General features: G+C 39.2%; 1 protein-coding gene across 7 annotated transcripts in view; it reads left to right on the top strand.

Annotated features, from left to right (window-relative positions):
* The window catches only part of GK (glycerol kinase), a 78224-nt gene that overhangs the window by 16484 nt on the left and 50852 nt on the right, over positions 1-10888 (top strand). For all 7 annotated transcript variants that reach the window (XM_012807602.2, XM_012807598.2, XM_012807599.2 and 4 more), the window contains exon 4: positions 5036-5113. In XM_012807602.2, coding sequence (XP_012663056.1) covers positions 5036-5113 — 78 coding nt within the window. The remainder of the gene's footprint in view (positions 1-5035; positions 5114-10888) is intronic.

The raw sequence follows: 10888 nt of genomic DNA, 5'->3' as shown, positions 1-10888 counted from the left end.
AAAAAAAAAAAAAAAAAAAGAATTGAACAGGCAGTTTCTCTATATATTCCTCTGTGTCTGGCCAGTGTGAAACCCACACCTGAGCCAAAGTGACCCAGCACTTCCTTCTCTACAACTACAGTAAAGGAAGAGGACATCCCACAAGCCCCTCCATACCAGGCCAGTTGTACTGATTTTTTTTCTCAGATAATTTATCAAATTAGCATTGCCAAGGGCCAAGCTTTTGCTTATCTATATAGAACTCTAAATCATCAAGCCTTAAGGCTGTAAAGGATCTTCCCCCTCCTAGAACCCCCTTTAGCTGCAAATGAGGGAAGGGGATAGACTGCAAGTCATAGAGCTATTTAATAGTGGATAGCATTAAAGCTCCCAAACTTTTGCTCTTTTCCCTTAATCACACTGAAGATAATCTCACAAACCACTCTGGCTTTTATTCCCTCTGTGGCAAGTACATTACCTTTGCCAGCTGAAGGGAAAGGTCATTTGTAGTCTTGCCTGATAGTCATTAAGAGCTCATCACATCTGGTAGTATTTCTTTCACAAATGTGCATTTGATTGGTTTTAGTTATCCTCATTTGTCAGAAATTTTTTTGATTTCAGGTCACTATGAACAATGTCCCCCAAATTAAAATACACTCTCCAGCTGAACAGCACACGCTAGCCCAAGGCAAGTCAATAGGCAGCTTCTCTCCTTGATTTAGAGAGTCAAGCCTGTTACAGGTCTTAGGAATTACAAAGTATAAAGACAGCAGATAACTCTCATTCATCCTCTTTCGTGTGATAGAAGCAAAACAGAACATAAACTGTTTCAAAGCTGAGACCATAAAATTCTCAGGGATTAAATTCTCTCATATCTAAAGCAGTTATTTCACTTTTAGAGAAAAGGGAAACCCCCACATCCATTTCTCCACTGCCTCATCCTACCCAACGTATTCCCACACACGTTCTTAGCACCTCTTATACTCTCAGGGGCTTCTAGGGGGATCTCAAGAAGGCACCCCAGTCTCTGAAATAATTTTCCAGCAGCAGCTGCATCTCATTTGCAATTGTTCTAACTTGGGTACAAATTTTCGAGAAATTGTTTTCTTTTTCTTTTTTTTTTTTTTTTAGACAGAGCCTCAAGCTGTCACCCTGGGTAGAGTGCAGTGGTGTCACAGCTCACAGGAACCTCCAACTCCTGGGCTCAAGCGAGTCTCCTGCCTCTGCCTCTCAAGTAGCTGGGACCACAGGCGCCTGCCACAAGGCCTGGCTATTTTTTGTTTGCAGCCGTCATTGTTGTTTGGCGGGCCCAGGCTGGATTCGAACCCACCACCTTAGGTGTATGTGGCTGATGCCTTAGCCACTTGAGCCACAGGTGCCGAGCCGAGAAATTGTTTTCTTAAAAAAACTTTATATCTCTTCTCACATAGCACTTTTAATAGCCAGAGAGCCTTCTTCTGAAGTGCTTACTATTTTGTTGTGTGTTATTAGGTATTTTTTCAAAAATATATTCCAATCATAAATTACTATTTTATTTTAATTTTAAAAAAGGAAGCATGTCACCCACAGTTCTATCAAGACAACAATTATTAACATCCTGGAGTATTCCAATGGCTTTTTGTTATTGAGTATGGTTTCCTGACTGTGATTATAACTTCTCACAGACTGCTTTAAGCAAAGACTTAGAATGTACCTTTTAACTATTTTGACTTTACTGTTCACAGTATAGAGAAAAACACCCTCTAAAAAAAAATATGTAGGCTTAGCGCCTGTAGCTCAAGCGGCTAAGACGCCAGCCACATACGCCAGAGCTGGCGGGTTCCAATCCAGCCCAGGCCTGTCAAACAACAGTGATAATTACAACCAAAAAATAGCCAGGTGTTGTGGGGGGCGCCTATAGACCCAGCTACTTGGGAGGCTGAGGCAGGAGAATCGCTTAAGCCCAGGAGTTGGAGGTTGCTGTGAGCTGTGATGCCACGGTACTCTACCCAGGGCAACAGCTTGAGGCTCTGTCTCAAAAAAAAAAAAAAATGTAGAAGTATGAACCTGCTAAGTATAAGAGCAGTACATTGGATTTGTGTAGGTAAGAGTTCTGCTTTATGTAACTGAAAGACTGTGAAGCTGAGAAATAAATATTTAATGCATGTATCTTTCATAGTCTCCCAAATAGTGCAGATGAACTAGAGTGGAGAACTACAAAACCTGAATGTGTTAATCTAAGAAAGAGAGAATTAAAATTAGGAATGGTATGTGTGCTGAGATTACCAACCGGGACAGTTTTCTTTAAAAATCCTAGACAGTTTTAAGGAAAAAATCACAAGAAGGGTGGCACCTGTGGCTCAAGGAGTACGGCGCCATATACTGGAGGTGGTGGGTTCAAGCCCGGCCCCGGCTAAAACTGAAAAAAAAAAAAAATCAAAAAAATGACAAGAAGTAAGAACATTGAAAAAGTTCAGAGGCATCACATAAGACCTGTGTGCTCTGGGGAAAAACAGTTAATAAAGATGTGTTTGTGGCTGGCAGAGAATCCTGGGACATTATTTCACTGGACTTTGTCTGCAAGCAAAGCAATTTTACTTGGCATGAGGGAACTGAATGGAGATTGAAGAAGGAGGAGTGGTCAGGGAGGAATTTGTGACCAAAGAATCAGATCAAAATAGCTCTAGATTACATTCTGAAGACAACTTAGAATGGGCCTGTAAAGCAAAGTAGCATGAGGGGCATAAAATAGTGAGTGACTCAGGGATTGTGGCTAAGGAAACATTCAGCTCGTTTATGGAAAATTAACATAGTGAGGAGAAATAGGAGATTTTAGTTGTTGTTAATCCACTCTCTCCTCCATAATAATGATGATCATGGCAGCAGCAGTAACGTTTATTGAGTGCTTACTATGTGCCAGGCATCTGTTTTAATAATATACATTGACTCAGGGATTCCTCGCTGTAACCCTGTGAGGTAAGAACTATTATTCTCCACATTTTACAGGAAACAGTTGTAAACCCAGAGTCATGTTATTAGGAAGCACAGGGATTGGAATTGGAACCCCAGCAGTTTGGCTTCAGAGCCTGAGTTCTACTAAATTGTGCCCTAAACTCTCGATCGTACTTTTACTTGGCCCTGTTTTGGCAGTTAACCTGGCCTGCTACTTCATGGAGGAAGTTGAAGCCCTGGGGCCTTAAATCTTCAACTTCCTATTCCTGTACAAGAGAAGCAATAGCTTTCTGCCCTACTTGGGACTCTTTCCTGCACTTGTACTATTGTTAATCTCATTCATGCCCTTCTGTCACTGCAATGGTCAGGAGGACCATGTCCCATTGACTCCCAGCCCCACCCCACATCCTCCTTTCTCTTTATTCCTGCAAACATTTTTGTCTTCTCTTTTCAAAAACAAACAACTCAGAATCTCTTCTCTTTATCCTATGTCCCTACATATCCTTAGCCTAGAATCTCAATCATCATTGTACCTCTAGAAAAGATATTAAATAAAGTAAGTAAATCTGTATTGCATAAATCGTATTAGAACAAGGGAGTCTACAGTGCCCCTCTGTGCTGGTCAGAACACTCCAAGAGTGTTGTGTTTTATTCTGGGTGTACAATTTGAATGATAGAGACAGATAATTGCATGTTGGTAGGAACAGTGGTGAAGGGACTTTAAACTGTGCCATATGGAGACAGGGTCAGTTGAAAATTGGATTGTTTAGCCTAGACTGCAAAAGAGAAGACCTGAGGGACAAAAGAGCTGCTTCAAGTTTCTGAAAGACTGGCATGTAGGAGAAGGATTAGACTTATTCTATATACCTCTAAATCTCCATGAGAATATATAAGATCTATAGGTGGAAGTTATAAGGAAAAGGATTTTTTTTTAATACCAAAGGTGCCAGTAGAGATTGGTCTGCCTTGAGAGATGTAATGAGGATGTTGTCACTAGAATGCTGTCTGAATGGTATGACCAGGTGATTCTAGAGGAAATTTGAGCATAAGAAAAGGTTGTTTATTATCTGGTATCTAAGGTTTGCCCTAATCTTAATTTCTGGAAGAGCTGGATCCTTTAATGCATTGTATTCTCCCAGGATGCACATTAGAATCACTGGGAAGTTTCAGGAACCAGTACTAATGCTCAGATCCCACCTCAGGTCAGTTAAATTGAAATTTTTGTGGTGGTTGTTGTTGTTTTTGGCATCCCTCAGTGGGCACGAACCATAAATTGAAATGTTTTGACCAGAGCTTGGGAAGTGGTATTTTTTAAAAGCTCCCCAGTTGATTCTAAAATACAGCCAAGTCTGAGAACCTCATTGTAAATACAGCACTTGAGTTGTGCATAAGTCAGTATATCGTAAATGCCGTTGTATAATGTACTTATGCCTGATTCAAATTCTTATGTATTGTGACATATTATTAAAATATAAGAATAAAACTGATTCATACTTCTCCATTCCTGTGATGCCTCACTAAGAATAATGTGTTCCACCTCCATCCAGGTTAGTACAAATGCTGCAAAATCTCCATTTTTTTAATGGCTGAGTAATATTCCACAGTATACATATACCACAGCTTACCAATCAATAAATTGAATTTCTAACTAACCACAATATAAATTTACTGAGCATGAGGGATTTTGTCCATGGCTATTTTCTTAACAATGCAGGCATGCACCTGCACATATACATATGGGGAGGGAGTTTCTTGTACCAAATGGTAAAGAAATCACTGGGGTGATTGTTGGTCTGCTCAGAACGATAAATTGGATATTATTATTTGGCCAGTTATTGCATTCCTTGAAGCAACCTTGGAGCCTTTTATTTGGGTATTGTTCTGGATCTGAATCTTTGTGTGCTGGGAAAGGAGTGTGTAGAAAATTAAAGAAACACTTGGCATTGGGTGTTCACTTTTCCCAGAGCTACCCACAGAAAATAAACTAAATATCACTACAAATGTTTCAAATGTTTTTTTGAATTGTTATGTTTAGTTGTGTCTATAAGATGAGAGCTATTCTCCTGAAGTACTTTTCTATTTGTTTATTTTTTCTGCTTCCTTTTTTTTAACTTTCTCTTTAAAGCTATTGGTGTCAGCAACCAGAGAGAAACCACCGTGGTGTGGGACAAGTTAACTGGAGAGCCTCTCTACAATGCTGTGGGTAAGCTGCCGTGTATGGATATCAAATGCAGGGCCTTTCTCTGCTTGCAAATATGGTCATATTGAAATATCTTGCTAAAAAAAGCATGCAGACATGTTTCCTATAATCCAATGGGATGGGCGGAGGCTAAGAAATTAGCTGTTATATATTTACCATTTTCAGATCAGATATATTCACATATCGAACTAACTCTCTTCCGTGTTCTCCTCTTTCTGATTTGTCATCTTACACAAAAGGGTGAATACTGCCAGAATTATTTTATAATCCCTACTGTTTCTGACATCTAAAAGCGATCTCACCTCTTACCCTCAGAAATTAAAATTACAGATATTCAGTTATCTATAAAGGACTTGTGTACATGTTCTTTCCTTCTAGGAATTTGAATTAATCTTCTGAGTTTATAAAAATAAAATATCATGGGTGGCGCCTGTGGCTCAAAGGCACGGCCCCATATGCCAGAGGTGGTGGGTTCAAACCCAGCCCTGGCCAAAAACTGTAAAAAAAAAAAAATCGTAATTTTAACTGCTTTTATTACAAATTTGGCTATTTCATCAGGGCTTACAAAACTCAACATCTCAAATATACCACTGTTAGGTATCACAGCTTATTAGATGTAAATGACCCTGGGTATATTTTAGCATCATTCTTAGCACGTGACAATTGTCAAGCTGAAACTGCCACTTCCTAAAAAGAAACTGTTCTTCTAAATCTATAATCAGTAAAGAATTCATTCTGTCAAATAGCAAAACACAACTTTTTATTAATAAAATATTAAATTTGTGGGATGGAGTTGAGAATGGAGCCAGAAATTGTCAGAGATGAGCTAATTTAGAGAGTGAGCTATTTTTCCTTTCCAGTTACCTTAGTAGTATAATTACTGTTGATTGGAAGAAAGCAATCATAAAGCAGAAACGATATGGAAAAGGTACATTGTTAAGAGCAGCATGAATTCTTTAGGAATAATCTTTATAAAAATTAAGGTATTTACTGTTATTGTATTATAAGAAAGCATTGAATATGTGTTCTGTATTTGTGATACAAAATTAAATTCTCCAAAACTCTGAAAGAACTGCAGCCAAAGATCTTGCTATAGACATCTTTTAAATCTTTTTCATTTCCATGAGCAGTTCATTTTCAATGTAAGTAAGGCAGATTATTACAGTGTTAATGATTAGCACTTAGGAGAGTATTCTTTGATAGGTCAATGTTGCCTAAATTCTTGAACTAGTTAGGGTTTTGCTTTTTTTTTTTTCCCCTAGCAAAAAGAAGGGCCTACTCTAGGGAACCGGAAAGTTCCTATTAAATTCTAAGCATTGAATTGTAAAAATAGAACTTTGGGCTTTCAATTGTCATTTTAAAATAATGCAACTAGGTTAGCTGAATTTATGCTTACAGTGAAGGATTTAAGTAAATGTTTTACCAGAAAATCTTTCTGTTATGTGCTTGCTTATTTCTGTTTCCTCACTTGTTCCCTCTGCACCTCTCCCTCATTCTATGTGTTTTGCTGTATTAATTCAAATGTACCTATGAAGAACTTTTCCTATGCTGAGCCTCATATATATTTTGTGAAACTCTGTGTTTGATGTTACCCGAGGTATTATAGAGATTACAAACTATAATATCTTGTTTTAGGAAAGAGAAAATTAGATTAGGGAATATTCAATAAAACAACATTAGGAAATATGTTAAATTGTGTGTTGCTAAATTGAGTAGGAATTAGAGCAAATACATGTGAGTATGGATTTTGGATTTGGGGCATATCTTTCATAGTAGAGGATGAACTTCATTTGGGCTGGGAGGCCTATGTTAGGTTGCATTGGGAAAAGGGAGAATTGAAGAAAAGGCATAATGTGAACAAGCTGTGAAGGTGAAGGTGAAAATATGTACACATATTGAAACAAAGAGTGAAGAAATCTTGGATTTGTGGGTAGGTTGATTCATTTTTTTAGTAGAACTGCAGTAATAATAATGCTTAATAAATGCTAACTGCTATTACTATGCGCTTATGCTAAATACCCATATTATTTGATCTTATCACTGAAGTTTTATTAGCCTTATTTTATAAGTGAGTTATGAAAAAGCTCTGGCTCTGCACCCGTAGCACAGTGGTTATGGCACCAGACACATACACAGAGAGGGGCGGGTTCAAACCCAGCCCAGGCCAGCTAAACAACTGCAACAAAAAAATAGCTGGGCATTGTGGTGGGCACCTGTAGTCCCAGCTTCTTGGGAGACTGAGGCAAGAGAATCACTTAAGCCCAGGAGTTTGGGGTTGCTATGAGCTGTGACATCACAGCACTCTACCAAGGGTGACGTAGTGAGACTCAAAAAAAAAAAGAAAAGAAAAAGCTTTATACCTTATTGAATGTCACATAGCTATAAGTAGAGTAAAGCCATAGTTTGAACATAACCACTCTCCACCCTCAAAGCCTGTGTTTTCCTTTGGATAAATGGGGGTTGGCAAGGCTAGAGAGGGCACTGAAAGTCATGTAGAGTAGTTTAGACTTGATATACTGGGAAGCTTGGGACAAAATGGATGATAAAGGAGAATTTAGTGTTCCATAATGGTAGATGGGTTATTTTGAACACATCACTATGCTGAGAACAGGCAGAAAAGCTGAGCCAAAACAAAACTCTGAAGAACTTGAAAGCTATGAAGACATTGAGGATGAGGAACCATGGAGCCCTAAGACCATGGAGAGAAGGAATCCCAGAGATGCTACCTGGTTGCTTAACCCTTAGAGATGTCTGTAGGTTCTGAGAGGAGTATCTGAGAGGCTAAGCAGTACTTTCATAGGTCCATGAATATATAGAGGCAAAAGGTAAAGTCAGAAGCTCCTATGAGTGAAATGGATATTGGTAACATCCCAGATTTTGAATTGGAGCTACAAAAGCCCAAATCCTAGAAGCAAGGTAAACTGGAAACATACCAACCACTACAGGAATTGAAGCTTAGATTCAAATTATCTTTAACCCTGATTTGATTAAGATGATCTGAGATTGCTAATGCTACTACCCTGTTTCCCCGAAAATAAGACACTGTCTTACATTTATTTTTTCTCCAGAAGACACACTAGGGCTTATTTTCAGGGGATACCTTATTTTTATTAAGTATAATACAACAATCTACATTTATTCAAATACAGTTAAGTCATCTTCTTCTGGAACCTGACAGGGGGAGCCGACCTTGTTGGTGGGGCTGGTGCTAGTGATACATGAACTCCTTTCCCTTAGCCATTCACACGTGCGCAAAGGATGCCTGCGGCCACAGTTACCACACGCACACCTGCGCAAGTGCGAATGGCTCAGAGAAAGGAGCGGCAGATAAAAGGTATTCCAGTCTTCCTTACTGCTCTACCCCTAAATGCAGTAACCTAACTTCAGAAACAAAAATGAACCCTTTTTAGATGAAGACAACATCATCTAGAGCCTCAAATTATCTCTAGAATTTTTCATATGCAATGTCTGCTTTTCTTTCTTCTTTTTTTTTTTTTTTTGAGACAGAGCCTCAAGCTGTTGCCCTGGGTAGGGTGCTGTGGCATCACAGCTCACAGCAACCTCCAACTCCTGGGCTCAAGCGAGTCTCCTGCTTCCACCTCCCAAGTAGCTGGGACCACAGGCGCCCGCCACAACGCCTGGCTATTTTTTGGTTGCAGCCATCATTGTTGTTTGGTGGGCCTAGGCTGGATTTGAACCTGCCACCTTAGGTGTATGTGGCTGGCGCCTTAGCCACTTGAGCCATAGGTGCTGAGCCAATGTCTGCTTTTCTATCAAAAATAACCATGCATATAAAACAAAACATGTCTGTAAACCAACAAGTGAATTAGAAACAGGTTTATAAAAAATCCAGATATTAGAGTTATCAGACTTTGGAATAATCATTATTAATATGTTCCAGTAATTAATTGACAGGATTGATAATCTTGGCAAGGAATTAGAAATTTTAATTTTAAAATGGCAGGTTTACCTCGGAGTAGACAATCTGAAGATGAATTCATGAACTCGAAGAGAGATCAGAACTGAAAGGGAGAGTAAATATTCAAACTGAAGCACAGAGAGACACACTTTTTTTTTTTTGAGACAGAATCTCACTATTTGCCCCTAGTAGAGTCCTGTGGCATCATAGCTCACAGCAACCTCAAACTCTTGGGCTTAAGTGATTCTCTTGCCTCAGCTTCCCAAGTGACTGGGACTACAGGCCCCCTCCACAATACCCAGCTATTTTTTGATACAGTTGTCATTGTTTAGCTGGCCCAGGTTGGGTTCGAACCTGCCACCCTTGGTATATGTGGCTGGTGCCGTAACCACTGTGCTACAGGCACTGAACCAGAGAGACAAACTCTTAGAAAATACAAAAAGAAGTCTTTCTCTCTCTCTCTCTCTCTCTCTTTTTTTTTTTTTTTTTTTTTGATATGAGTCTTACTCTGTTGCCCTGGGCAGAATGCTGCAGTGGTATCATAGCTCACAGCAACCTTGAATCCCTGAACTCAAGTAATCTTCCTTCCTCAGCCTCTGGAGTAGCTGGGACAACAGGTGCATGCCACTGCACCTGGCTAATTATTTTCTATTTTTGGTAGAGATGGGGTCTAGCACTTGCTCACACTGGTCTCAATCTCCTGACCTCAAGTGATCTTCCCACCTCAGCTTCTCAATGTGCTAAAATTATGGGTATGGGCTACTGCACCCAGCCAGAAAAGAATCTTAAGAGAAATATGGAGTAAGGTGAAAAATTAACATATTTTCAAGTAGAATTCCAGAAGAAAAGGAGAGAGTGAATAGGGCATAAGTATTTGATAGATGACAGGAGAACTTTTTTCAAAACTAATGAAAGATACCAAACTACAGATTGATCCCTGGGCAAGATACATACACAGAAAACTATATACCTGTATAAATATATGCTGAGATGTGAAGATAAAAAGGAAAATTTTATAGTAGCAGAGGAGAAAAGATGTATAATTTTTGAGAGAATCACTAAGACCTTCAGCTGATTTCTCAGTGGAAACAAAGTAAGCCCAAATGTAAAGGTATGAAATCTTTAAAGTGTTTAAAGAAAATAACTTCGACATAGAGTTCTATATCCAGTAAAAAAAATTCTTAAGGAGCAAAGGTGAAATATGAAGGCAAATACAACACAAAGAGAGAGAAATTATTGCAAGTAAACATCCCCCATTATTTTTGTCTATTGTGGCTGCTAGAACCAAATACTGTAGAGTGGGTGATTTATAAACAACGGAAAATTATTGTTCTGGAGGCTGGAAAGTCCAAGATCAAGGCACCAGCAGGTATGGTGTCTGGCAAGGGATCATTCTTCCTAGATAATGCCTTCTGTATGTCCTCACGTGGCAGAAGGGGCAAGAGAGCTCCTTTGAGCCTGTTTTATAAAGGTACTAATGCAGCAGTTCTCAACCTGTGGGTCACGACCCCTTTGAGGGTCGAACGACCCTTTCACAGGGGTCGCCTAAGACCATCCCGCATATCAGATATTTACATTATGATTCATAACAGTATCAAAATTATAGTTATGAAGTAGCAGTGAAAATTTTATGGTTGGGGGTCACTACAACATGAGGAACTGTATTAAAGGGTCACAGAATTAGGAAGGTTGAGAACCACTGCACTAATGCCATTCCTGAGGGTCCTGTCCTCATGACTTAATCACTTCTCAAAGGCATCAGCTTTTATTTAGTACTGTCACACAAACATTTGAATTTGGGGAGGACGCCCAACATTCAGATGATAGCACCCACTAAAAGAAAAATTTAGTAGTGTTTT

This window comes from Otolemur garnettii, unplaced genomic scaffold (genome assembly GCF_000181295.1).
Source record: "Otolemur garnettii isolate 467f Iridium unplaced genomic scaffold, OtoGar3 scaffold00072, whole genome shotgun sequence".
NCBI lineage: Eukaryota > Metazoa > Chordata > Mammalia > Primates > Galagidae > Otolemur > Otolemur garnettii.
The sequence above is the reverse complement of the archived record's forward strand: the minus strand, read 5'-3'. Positions and strand labels throughout refer to the sequence as shown.